Source organism: Mauremys mutica, chromosome 5 (assembly GCF_020497125.1).
Source record: "Mauremys mutica isolate MM-2020 ecotype Southern chromosome 5, ASM2049712v1, whole genome shotgun sequence".
NCBI lineage: Eukaryota > Metazoa > Chordata > Testudines > Geoemydidae > Mauremys > Mauremys mutica.
In genome coordinates, this window is record NC_059076.1 from 135,523,809 (window position 1) to 135,536,631 (window position 12,823).

Consider the following 12,823-nt stretch of genomic DNA (forward strand, 5'->3'; position numbering starts at 1 on the left):
ACAGTAACCAAGGCATGTGATCTCCCCACAGGTAGGTGATGTCACAAACAAAAAGCCTCAGCGCCTGGTGACCCAGTTCCACTTCACCAGCTGGCCTGACTTTGGGGTCCCCTTCACCCCTATTGGGATGCTGAAGTTCCTGAAGAAGGTGAAGACATGTAACCCCCAGTATGCAGGAGCGATTGTCGTTCACTGCAGGTGAGTCCAGGGCCATGTCTCCCAGAGAGCCCTCCCTCCTCCTCCTCCTCCTCCGTGTATCTCTGCCTGACTGCTCTTGAGCGCTACCCGGAAAAACCTGTTCTATCTCCTGCGGAAGGTTGGCAGGAGCAGGCAGAGGGGGTCCTGGCTACCTGACGCTGGATTCACTGCATGAGTGCAAGCAACAGCCATAGACGCACACAAATCACGTGCACGGGGAGCTGGGACTAGAGCCCTGCCCTTTCACCTCCAAAAGCACAGGCCTCACCTGAGTCATGGTGACCAAAGAAGATGGCCTGTGACTAGCAGGAGTAGTAGTAACAGCTCACTTGGCTGCTCTGTGGACCCAGCCACTGGGGGTAATATCACAGCAGGCTATAACATTCCAGCATCCTGCATTTGAGATTTGGGCGTTAACCCTTACTGGAGTGGATCCCAGACACAGCAATGAGCTCCAGGCTCTCTCTGTACCTGGAATAACAAAGAAGCTGCAGAGCTTGCCTGGGGTAATATCCACCAAATTTGCATGCCCACCCCTGGCTCTAGAGCACTGCCAGGGAGGGTGGGAGCCAGCCAGCCAGGCATCTTGACTTGCTCAGGGTCATGGTGGCAAGTGAATGGCAGAACCAGCAGTTGGACCCAGCTCTCCTGACTCTCATTCCCCTGCTCTGGCCATGAGAAAATGCTGCCTGTAATGCCGTTCACTTCTCTAGCCCCTTTCATCCTTCACAAACTATAAGGACCCAGCAGAACTGATATTCAGCCACCTCTAGAGAGGAGTGTGGCAGCCAGCGTAACAGGGTGAGCTAGAGAAGATTTGATTGAGGATGTTGGGCCTCTTGTATGCCAAATTCCCTCCCCCCCGTGTGCACGCACACACAAACACACACACTGTAGTGCATGGTACTTAATGTGTCTCCCTCAGGCTCCCTGACAGGACTCAAACTTGCAACTCCAAGGAGTCTGCATGAGTTCGAGCTAGTGCGAGAATCCACCCTGAGCCTCTCCCGCTCTACATACATGTCCATGAAAAGTTCTCACAAGCCTGACCTTCGCTTGGGCTCATCTCCCCCTTGATACATTGAGAGTTGAGCACTGAGAACAGGAACCCAAAGCATGGCCAGCGCCCAAGAGAGGAGTGACAGAGCTGGGCTCTGGCCTGTCAGAGTGACTGGCTGCCATGGGCCCAGCCCTGTAGGGGAGAGGGCAGGCTGGGAGGAAGCTGGAGGCAAAGGACAGCCAGGCAAGGGCCACAGGCAGCACTTCAAGACACTACCAGTCTGAATTGACTCCGGGGTTCCCTGTGGCCTGCTCTGTGCTCTCATGCACTCTGAGTCCCAGGGGGTGGGATTGTCTAGAAATCTAGAGTCTAGAAATGTCTGTCTTAGCTGTAGCCTTTGGACCCAAGAACAGCCTCTGCCGTAGTTGGGTGCGAGTTCAAGCTCCCTTCTTCTGTCTTGTCTGGAATGGATTGAGCTGCCTGCTGTCTAGGGTGAGTTGTTGTAGCCTCTTGGCTCTTCCTGGTGCTTTGCGCAGCAGTTAACTTTCCCAGAGCAGGCGTGGGGCAGTGGAAAGGGCCATACTCCAATGGCAGCTGCACTGACTGTTTGTTCCTCTGGTGTTACAGCGCTGGGGTAGGACGCACAGGCACTTTTATCGTCATTGATGCCATGCTGGACATGATGCATGCAGAGAGGAAGGTGGACGTGTACGGTTTCGTGAGCCGGATCCGGGCTCAGCGCTGCCAGATGGTACAGACCGATGTAAGTCCACTCCAAGGGGCTGGAGAGGCGCTCTGTGACACTGGGCACTTACATAGCACTTCCCACACTCGGAACACTGCAGACAGACGCTAATCAGTTGCAGCCCCCCCTGTGAGGTGGGTCAGTCTCACCTCCATTTTACAGAAGGGGCACTGAGGCACAGACAGGTGAGGTGATTTACCCAAGGGGACACAGCAAGTCGGTGGTAGAGGCAGACCTACTGACTCCCAGAACCTCCATTCATTTCTCCAGACCATGGCACTTTCCAGCTTCCACCCATTACTGGAGCATGGCTGATAACACTTTGCCCCCTGTAGCAGTGGTGCACAAACTTTTCCAGTCGTGTCCCCTTTACCAGTAACGGAATCTGCCTGTGTCCCCCTTCCCCCCATTACTACACAGCCAAGGCTTCCTCTGCAGTAGGCTGCTTCTTCCTTGCAGCCAGGCTGCACTGCTAGGGCAGGGCCAATACCTGCCCCTCCCCCAGCGGATTTTCAGGGTGGGGGAAGGCACATCTCTGGGGTGGAGCCAGCGCTGGGGGTGGAGGCTGCTGGGAGCAGCACACTGACCCACAGGCTGGGTGGCCTGCTAAGGTGAGTCGAGTGGAGGTGGTTCTCCCTCCATGCCCCTTGTGGGGGCTGGCACAAGCCGCCTGACATCGCTGCTTAGCCTCCCAAACATCCCTCTGCGCCCCCGTAGGGGGCACGCCCCACAGTTTCGACGCCATTGTTATATATAGCACCCTTCGTGCAAGGATCCCCAAGCCCTTTGCAAACCTTAGCTAAGCCTGTGTGGCAGGCAGGTATCACCATCGCTGTTTTACAGACAGTGACACTGAGGCACAGTGAGGGCAAAGCCAATATTCTAAAAAGTAGCCTCTGATTTGGGATGCATCAGTGTTTGGGAGTCCAGCTCTGAACATTCAGTAGCAGCAACCATGCTCAGCCATTTAAACAGAGCATGTGGCCTTTTCCATTCTCCATGGACAGGGGAAGTCCTGTTGCTCCAGCTGAGCCTGCGTGCAAACATCAGTGCTCTCCAGGCAGCCAGGAGCTTCCTCTCTGAGCCACTCTTAATTGTTCCATGCATACTAGGTCTGCCCTTGTTCCCCCACCCTGTTTCCTTCAGCCTTGAGCATCTCCTGATCTACCAGCCCATGGCCCCGCTCTGTAGCTGGTCACTGAGAACATGTTATAAGAGTTTGATCCTCTCCCAGATGGGGGGGGGGGGGAAGTTCCCATTGACTTTAATGTGACCAGTTTGTTCAGTGGTTGTGCTGATGTTGGTGCCTGGACTTTGGGCTTCCACCCTTTCCACACATGCTCTCCTAGAGTGCGCTCAGTCTAAAGACAGAGAGCTGAATGGGTTCACAGCATGGTACGGAAGCTGCCATCTCTCCCTGTAACCTCTCCCTTCCCTTTCAGATGCAATATGTGTTTATATACCAAGCACTTCTGGAGCACTATCTGTATGGAGACACAGAGCTAGAAGTGACCTCGCTAGAGACCCACCTCCAGAAAATCTACAACAAAGTGCCCGGGACCAGCAGCAACGGGCTAGAGGAGGAGTTCAAGGTGGGTTTGCCAAAACCATGCTGGCTCAGTGCCCTTGTCAAGAGAGACCAGGACAGGTGTCTCATGAAAGTTGCATCCAGTCCCATCCTGAGCCAGCAGGTTCTCCAGGGAGAGTGACAGCCAGACTCAACACAATGCTAGGCAGTGCCTGCAGAGGGAACAGCCCTCCACTGGCACCAAGAGGCTGGATGATCTGTTTGTCCCTTAAATATCTAATAAAAGGGAGCCCTTAGTTCCAAGGCCCTTTCCCCAGCAGGAACATTTCACTGGAGTGTGTTTGTAGTAACCAGTGCAGTTTCTCTGTAAGTGACACCTGGAAGCCAGCTGGTTTGAGGGTTTGGAGGGGTCCTGTAGGGGAATGCTAGCCCAAAGATTAGGGAAAGCAGGTGTCAGCTGAGAAGCATGGCCTGGGAGTCCTCCTTCAAAGCCAAAGCGCTCTCTGATTCTTGACATGAGCGCCTTGTGCCCCCTGCCTTCCCACTGCTGGTTCCCAGCTCAACAGCCAGGACTTCCCTGCCTCCTCCTGTTCTGGGGACTGGGTACAGTAGAGTGGGTTCTCTGTCTAGCCACTTTTATGGTCCCCATCACTGTAGTGTCTGTGTCTTGCAGAGATCAGTAGTAGGGAACTGTTACTATCCCTGTCTGACAGATGGGTCATTGGGGCACAGAGATGAAGTGACTGGCCCAAGGCCACATTGGGAATCTTTAGCAGAGCCAGGAATTGAGCCAGGTCTCCTGACCACCCTTATGAGAGTACAGAAGCGGGGGGCATATCTCTGACAGCTCCATTTCAGACTATAGTGTGCACAGCTGCATACGATGAGAGACAGGCCCTGGCATCATGCAGAGACCCACCTCAAGGCTCATTATTTAAAGGAGGGTAGGGATGGCCTAGAGTAACAATGGTGAAAGCGTGAGCTCCCTCTTCTGGTGCATATCCCAGAGGCTGGGAACTGCTGGCTTGAGGCAGTTCACTCAGACTTGGCAGTTGGCTCAGGTTGGCACAGGGCCTGGGCAGGTGTACTGGTGTGGGGCATTTTGACTGTTATGGTCTTGGCTTCTTTTGGTCATTTGAAAGTTGTCGGTTGATTTTATTGTCCCCCATGCAGAAACTAACTTCAATCAAAATCCAGAATGACAAGATGCGAACAGGCAACTTGCCGGCAAACATGAAGAAAAACAGGGTGCTTCAAATAATTCCATGTGAGTTTTTCTTCCATCCTGCCCAGGGCAAAGACACACTCAGAGGACAAATGAATAAATATAGAGGGTGAGTCCTTTGGGAGGACAAGAGGCATCAGCAGCTGCGGAGAAGGTGGCTCTCGCACCAACAGTAGTTTGTGAAGGGGATGGGGAGGAACCATTGTGAGTGGAGGGAGCAGAGTGGTCAGCATAACATGGAAGGCTTTGAAAACAAATGAGGTAAATTTGAAGTGGATCCTGAAATGAATGGGGAGCCAGTGGAGGCATCTGAGCATTGAGGCTGTAGCTGGGCTTGCCCAGTCTGGCTTTGGGCCCTGCCCGTGCCTCAGTTTCCCCTTCTCCAGTTTAGAAAACGTTCACACTGCAGGTGTTTTCTCAATAATTCTCCCCTTTTGGGAGTCTGATTTATTAAAAAAGTTGAAAACTCCCCCCAGCCTTCCTAGCTGGCTCACACCCTTGGTGGAGGGCTCTTAGACATGTCCCTGCCAAGGCTTTCCTCTAGCAGGCTGGCTCCCCACTCTCCAGCCCCCTGACCCCTTGCCCGGAAGCTAAGGGGCCTGTAACTCTGTACAGAGCAGCTCTTCTGCTCCTTTGAGTCTCTCTTCAAACTCTCCCTCACTAAGTTCACACTGCCTTTTACATCTTCTAGTATAACTGGTTCTGAGTCGTATGCTTTGATCACGTGACCTCTGTGTTCATTCCCTCCACCTGGGGAGATGGGCGAAGCCTGGCTGTTAGGGCCAGCTCATTCTGTGGCAGGCCATGTGCTCACGCTTCTTGGTGTTTGTGAGAAGCTGGGCAGTAGCATGCAGACTAGAAGAGATGACTCACTGCACAGTACAAAGTAGCCTGCCCAGGAGATCATAGAATCATAGAAGATTAGGGTTGGAAGAGACCTCAGGACGTTATCTAGTCCAACCTCTGCTCAAAGCAGGGCCAACCCCAACTAAATCATCCCATGGTAGTCACTGGGGGAAAGTGCTGTCTTGAACTGATATGGCAAATGGATGAATATTTGCTGTGTTCATGCTAAAGGAAGCAGACTATGCTGGACAATGTCCATTCCCAGTATGGTTTAGGAACAGAGCTCGTCAACATTTGAGATTTCTGGTTCATGAGAAACTTTGATATTTCAGAATTTGAGTACCACTATTCCTTTTTTCTGTGAAAATTTCTGACCAGCTCTATTCCTAAATAGTTTCGCCCAAGGCACAAACACTTCTCACTCTGCTTTAGTGTGTCGTTAACACTATGATTTATCTGTCCCAGAGCCCCAGGGTCTCCATTACGATCCATTATCTGAGCCCCCCACAATCTTTAATGAATGTATCCACACAACACACCTGTGAGGTACGAAAATGCTGTTATCTCCAATGTATAGATGGGAACTGAAGTACAGCGAAATTGAGTGACTTACCCAGGGTCACACTGGGAGTCTGGGATACAGCATGGAACTGAATGGACGTCTCCCCAGTCCCAGGCTAGCTCCCTGTTCACCGAGCCATCCGTCATCTCGGTTGTCTCAATCTGATGGCACCCTTGGGGCTGCATTAACTTTCATCCTAAGGTTGATGCCTGAGTTGCAAGTGTCTGTGTTTTGAAGGTGATCCCCAAAACTCCAACCTGCTTGTCTGGCTTCTATTTTAGATGAGTTCAATCGAGTGATCATTCCAGTGAAGAGAGGTGAAGAGAACACAGACTATGTCAATGCGTCCTTTATTGATGTAAGTTCTTGTTTCCTGTTCATACTCTAACCATGGATTCTACAACCTGCAGCCAATAACCCTCCACTCACATGGCCAGGATGGGCCTAGTCTTGAAATGCTTGCTTTTTAGTGTGTTGGGGTTTTTTTATTGTATTTAGAGCTGATGGAAGGTGCTAGGCTGACTGGGGATTGGAGTCCTCTGTTTATCCTGATAACATGTACAGCTCAGACAGAAGCAGCGTGAGCTTCCATCCTGCCCCACCATGACCTGAAGAGTCACATCTTGGGTGATTTCAGTCTCAACAGCCCTGTTAGGGTCCTCCACTGAGCCCCTCAACAAGTTTGATAGTGACTCTAGTGATGTGGATAACTGTCTGCTAGGCATAGAACTGGGACTACAAGCTCCTTTCATTTGGCCACTGAACATCCACCAGACAATACAATGTAATAATAATACACAGATCTCAAAGTGCTTGACAAAAGCAGATCAGCCTCATTATCCTCAGACTGGCGTAAATGAGGCAAAGAGGTAAAGTGATCTACTCACCAAGGGCTAGATTGCACAGCCCTTGCTGACAGGTAGTCTTGTTGGTGTCAATGGGAAGCCTCTCATTAGCATTCATCTACCCGCAATCCACCCAAAAGTGAGTAAGTGCTGTAGGACCCAGGTCTTTTGACACCTAATCCTGTCTCTAACCCCCAGATGACAGTTGCTCCCGAAGGCAAGTCATTTTTGATTATGACTGTCCTGGGCTAGATTCGAACCAGTGACTGAGAGGGGAAAGACACTGAATCACATTCATAACGCCCTGAGCTATCTATCCCCCTGCAGTGTAATTTTCTAATGAGTATCATCCATAATGGGTGGGTCCCGCTATGCTTATTTTGTCATTACATTCTGACTCTATCTGTTTCAAACAGCGCAGTATAAGCAGCCCACCTGGTATCCCAGCCCTGTTTGTTTGTCATGAATCTAGGTCAGAAAGCCCGTGATGTGGTGTAGCAGCTTTGTTGAGAATTCAATTTCCTGCCTCTACTGAACTTTGCTTGACTGACACGCTCCAAATGACTAAGCATCTTTGTGTTCTCACTGCAAACTCTGATGAAAAAGAAAAACAGAAACTTTGACTGTCAGAAGGAGGAATGTTTCTTGGTTGTGGAACAGCAGTTGTCACCTTGTACTGGAGTTTGCAGTGTAGGCCTGGTTTTGCTCCTCTCAGCTTTTACTGTGGATTTTAAGCAACATCGTTAAAACTGGTAGGTTAGGTCTGGGCCCAGGGTAAAATTTTCTACAAAATTTGAACTGACTCAAACAAGGGATTCCTGAATTATGACATCCTAAAAGCGGGTGTTCTCCGTGGTCCAAAGAGGCTTCTAATGTTTTGGTCATTTTGTGGTGGTGGTTTTTTGCCTCTCTGTAGCAAAAAGAAAAACTGCAAAGAGGAGAAAAACTCTTGAGTTTGTTTGGCAGCCCTGGCAGTGAGCTAGTGCCCAGGACCAATATTTAGCTGACTAAAGCCTAATTTTCAAAGACATCAACTTTTTTAATTTGGACCATCACTGTGGATTGTTGGCTGTGCTTAGCTAAGCACAACCTTGCTGAAGACATGAGCTTTCCTCTACAGAAGCAGTACGGTCTGGGCCTGATTTCACTACATTGCGTTAGACACCGAGTTAGTTAATTTGGTGTCATCCCCTTGTGTGGACACTTTTAAACTAGAATCTGAGTGTTCATACAAGTGACCAGCAGCTGTTTAACTACATCTGTTTCTAAAGCAGTATAGTTAAATCTGAACCATTTTCTTTTGTAGACAAGACCTAAGTCTATAGCCCTTTACTGTGCAGAGACAGAGCTCAGATTTGATGTCACTGCATCACCGTGAAGGCTTCTTACTATAATAAAGACACATTTCTACCAAAAGCCTGATCAACCCCCCTGAGAAGCTCATTAAGGACTGGCAGACCTACCAAGGCTCCTAGGGACTTGGAGTGTCCCCAGTTAGCCCTCCGAGGCTGGGTGGGGTTCTCTTTCATGCAGAGAAACCCCACCCTGGGAAGGTCCACAGGAAGTGAGAGGATGCCTCCAAGTCCCGTGTGCAGTCCATTCCACATCCGCCTGCAGCCTTCTTCAGGTCTGCAGGAGCCAGGCTCTCTTCCTACCACTGTTGGGACTGAGCGAGTCAGGACCACAGACCCTGCCCTCCATTCCTGTCCACCTCTATATGTCTCAGTCTTCCCCCACCTGCAAAATGAGGACAGGCACACCTGCCTCACAATGAGGCTGGGCGGCTCAGTGAGGGTTTGTCAGGCAGTTAGAGATCCACAGGTGGAAGATCCATGAGAAATAGGACCATTGTGTGGTGCAGAAAGCTGGATGTGATGAGTCATAGCTGAAAAGTGGGCCTGGGAAGGCTGAATGCATTGGAATTAAAGCTACTTTGGGGTCAGAATTAATGCTAAAAAACAAGGCTCTCCAGGAAGGGAGAATGTTTTGACTGTCTAAGTAATGGCCTGTAGTGTGAGTGCTCACCATGGAGCATGACTGAGGCAGCAAATTATGAGGCATAACAGAGCTGATAGAGCAGAGATGAGTGATGGCAGAGCCTTGGCAGAGCAAGAGCTGCTGCCATCTTGACTTTTCCCATTTGGATAATGGGACAAAAGAGCAGCCTCCAAATACACCACGGGTGTAGGTGCCAGAAGGGGAAAGCAGTTACTTATGTGATACACTGGTTAAGCCAGAGTGATGGGGTTATGTGATAATAGGGGAGATTGGAATGTGGTGTATTGCCCTGTGGAACAGTCTCCCTGTGGTGGAAGCCTCATCACCTGGGACATTTAAAACAGGTCTGTACCCCCTGTCTGACCGTGCACTGGCAGGGAGGGTATAAAGGGCCATTTCTGTCTCTAACTCTTGTGATTCTCTCTGCCGTGAAAATGATTTAAAAAAAAAAAACCCATGCGCTACACAGCAGAAGACCTACACCAAGTAATTTGTTCAAGAAGTTGTTCAAACATCCAACTTCTGAATGAAAAGGAAATGAGATCATAGAAGTTAGAGATGAAAAAGGTTTGTTGCAGCACTGATCCCCTTCCCTGCCTGTGCAGAAGACAGGCAAGTTCACAAGCCTTGGGCAAACAAGGACCAAGTTTTTCAACTGGCACAAGGAAGGGATTTCAGGTTCTGGTTGGTCTGGGAAGAGAAATGAGACTCTGAGCTTTGGTGCGGTTTCCTCCTGAAACCAAGCCAAACACATTGGTTTCATATGAGCTGTGCTTTGGAGCCTGTGATCCACCCACAGAACTCTCCCTGTGAGATCCCACTCAGTTCCTCACACTGGTGCCTACTGTCACCAGCTCTTCACACTTCTTGTCCATTTGTGGATGAACTGTTCAAAGTGGCTGTGAGGGAGCTCATTGCAGCATAGCTCTGTGTCAGGTAAAACAGCTGCTGCTGCAGATGCTGACAGCACTGGGGTGATATCCAGTCTGCATGCAGTTCTGCCGCCCCAATAACCATGGCTTGAAATTGCAGGGTTATCGTCAGAAGGACTCATACATCGCTAGCCAGGGCCCTCTCCAGAGCACAATAGAGGATTTCTGGAGGATGATCTGGGAGTGGAAATCCTGCTCTATAGTTATGTTAACAGAGCTGGAAGAGAGAGGCCAGGTAAGTGCCTGGGATTAACTAATCCTGCAGCTGGTGGGAAAGCAACATCATTATGACTCCATCACTGGTGGGAAAATCAATGCAAGACCCTACAGCCCCTTGACGGCCCTAATTACTTGTTCCCAACACATCCCAAATTATGTAACTATTTAACTCACATGTACCCAACCTTCTCTGGAGAACCTCGTGCTGCAGCCCGACTTCTAGTTTTACCCCCAAAGAATCCACGTGCTTATAGACACAGTATAAATTTCAGACGTGAGGGGATGGGACAAGGACCCAAGACATTCCGTTCCCAAAACACCTCTTGAGCTAAATGGCCACTCACTAGTTACTGTCTGTGCGCTGGCCAACGGAGAGCAACATCACTCATGCACAAAGCTAGAGAGCAGCATCCTAATTCCCCTCTAAACCTCTGATCCCATGGCTGGCCTACCGAGGCCTCCTCATAACAGACCCCTCAGGCCAGGATGGGGAGGAGGGGATTTCATGCTGCCCCACATGGAAGTTTCTCACCTCCTCACCTCTCATGCTTTCTCAGGAGAAATGTGCCCAGTACTGGCCTTCTGATGGCTCTGTGTCCTATGGAGACATCACCATGGAGCTGAAAAAAGAGGAGGAATGTGAGAGCTACACAGTGCGGGACCTGCTAGTAACAAACACCAGGGTAGGACTCTCTCTCCCTCACCATGGAAGGCAGCTCTGGGATCTCTGGGCATTTGCTGTAGTTAACCCCTGGTTCTGTCTATAGGTGCCCTGCTTCCCCTTGCTCCTGCGGCCCTGTCCCAAATGTGATTCTGCCCCTGGCCCCTCCTCAGCTTCCATACCTTTCCACAATTGCCCCAAAATGTCAGTTCCCTCTCTCTTCACCCCACTCCCTGCACACTGCTGCCCTCTCCCCTTCCTCGTTGTTAACCCCTCCTCTCCCACTGACTTCTGGTCATGCCTCCCCCACTGCAGGGCTCCCTTCCCCCACCAGAAACTGTTATCCACTCCCTGCCCCCCACCTCCCTGCTGCCATCCAACCCATACTCTCTCCTCTGCTGGTTCCCTCCCGGGCCACCCAAACCCTCCCTGGTTTCCAGTTCCAACTTTGTCCCCCAGGACACCCCCCCCCACCGACCGACTCCCTGGCACACTGCCACTGGTCCTATTGGGCATTTGCTTCTGATCATTCTCTTCTAACCTTTCTTCCCAAGCCCTTGCAACAGTCTGTTTCCAGCTATGCACCTGGACTTAGGTTGGTCCAGTGGAGTGAAGTTGTCATTGTTTTTCTCCTGCAAGGAAAACAAGAGCCGGCAGATTCGACAGTTCCATTTCCATGGCTGGCCGGAAGTTGGAATCCCTAGTGATGGGAAAGGAATGATCAATATCATTGCAGCTGTGCAGAAACAGCAGCAGCAGTCTGGGAACCATCCAATCACTGTGCACTGCAGGTACAGCCCTGTCAGGGCAAGGGACTGGACACAGCTGGCCTAGGGCCAGCATTGCTCTGGTCTTGGGTAACTGTGATAGATCTGCAAGCCAGTGAAAGGGACCGACGTCCTCAGCCCACTGATCAAGGGCAGCACAGACAGCTGCGGTGCAGGCTTCCCTCACGCTGTCCCAGCCAATGTGCCTCAACCTGGAGCTGGAAAGGTCCGGGAGTAATTCTGTCACCAGGCCCCATTCAGTCCTTGGCGTCTTTCTCCTTGGCAGGGACATTTGAGTTTGGGGGGGGGGGGGAGTTGATGTGGAGAAATTGGGAACTGGTCTGAGACCATTCAGCTCATGTTATATGGTATCCAAACCCTCTTCACCATCTGACTAGCTGTTTGACCTCCTAATTCTGGCCAGACATGAGCTGGTGCCCAAGACAGGAGGGAACAATGGATAGTTAGTCAGATGGGATGCTTCACATGAAAACAGTCTATAAATGGTGGTTGAACTAGAAAGCACAAAGGAGACTGTTCAAGATGTTCCCATTCCCTAGCATTTCCTTCCCACTGCCTGAGTTGGAGCATCCATCCAGCCAAATGAATGTGCTTTGTAATGATGTTCACTTTCTCTGTGCTCTTCTGTTTGTCTCTTTGCCAGTGCCGGGGCAGGAAGAACAGGAACCTTCTGTGCACTGAGCACTGTCCTGGAAAGGGTTAAAGCTGAGGGGATTCTGGATGTCTTTCAGACAGTGAAGAGTTTAAGATTACAGAGGCCGCATATGGTGCAGACACTGGTAGGCACGAGTTATTGCGTTTTCACTACCTAGCTCCCTTCATGCCTTAGCAGATCTCAGTTGAGATGTGCCTGAAAATTTTCCTTCTTCTCAACCAAGTTTTTTGAGTTGAAATTTCCCTAGTTAAAATAATCCTAATGGTGGGGAGAAGGAGGATCCTCTTCCCTACCCCCTTCCTCCTAACAACCTTAGTTCTACAGGGAGGGAGAACTGTGCTAGGAATAAGGAGACCTGATTCTGTTTCAGACACTACCACTGACTTTCTTTTTCACCATGGGAAGTTACTTACAGACAGAAGTGCCAGATATCCATAGCTTCTGCTGAGCTGTGGATGCTCAGCACCTTTGAAAAGCAGGCCACTAGCCTCTTCATGACTCAGTTTTGCCCATCTGTACGATGGGAATAATGGTGCTTCACCCTTCTCTTGTAAAGTACTCTGAGATATGCGGTTGAAATTGTTTTGATACAAGACAGGAGGGGACCACTATGATTATCTA

General features: G+C 50.4%; 1 protein-coding gene and 1 long non-coding RNA gene across 9 annotated transcripts in view; one reads left to right on the top strand and one right to left on the bottom strand.

Moving 5' to 3' along the window:
• PTPRA (protein tyrosine phosphatase receptor type A) overlaps positions 1–12,823 on the top strand; it is a 240,968-nt gene that overhangs the window by 223,179 nt on the left and 4,966 nt on the right. For all 8 annotated transcript variants that reach the window (XM_045017593.1, XM_045017591.1, XM_045017592.1 and 5 more), the window contains 9 exons: positions 32–198; positions 1,826–1,961; positions 3,386–3,535; positions 4,645–4,738; positions 6,386–6,462; positions 9,980–10,114; positions 10,656–10,781; positions 11,399–11,550; positions 12,191–12,326. In XM_045017593.1, coding sequence (XP_044873528.1) covers positions 32–198; positions 1,826–1,961; positions 3,386–3,535; positions 4,645–4,738; positions 6,386–6,462; positions 9,980–10,114; positions 10,656–10,781; positions 11,399–11,550; positions 12,191–12,326 — 1,173 coding nt within the window. The remainder of the gene's footprint in view (positions 1–31; positions 199–1,825; positions 1,962–3,385; positions 3,536–4,644; positions 4,739–6,385; positions 6,463–9,979; positions 10,115–10,655; positions 10,782–11,398; positions 11,551–12,190; positions 12,327–12,823) is intronic.
• LOC123370799 overlaps positions 11,345–12,823 on the bottom strand; it is a 38,859-nt gene continuing 37,380 nt past the window's right edge. Inside the window, exon 5 of the long non-coding RNA XR_006579556.1 lies at positions 11,345–11,459. This is a non-coding gene — a long non-coding RNA (uncharacterized LOC123370799). The remainder of the gene's footprint in view (positions 11,460–12,823) is intronic.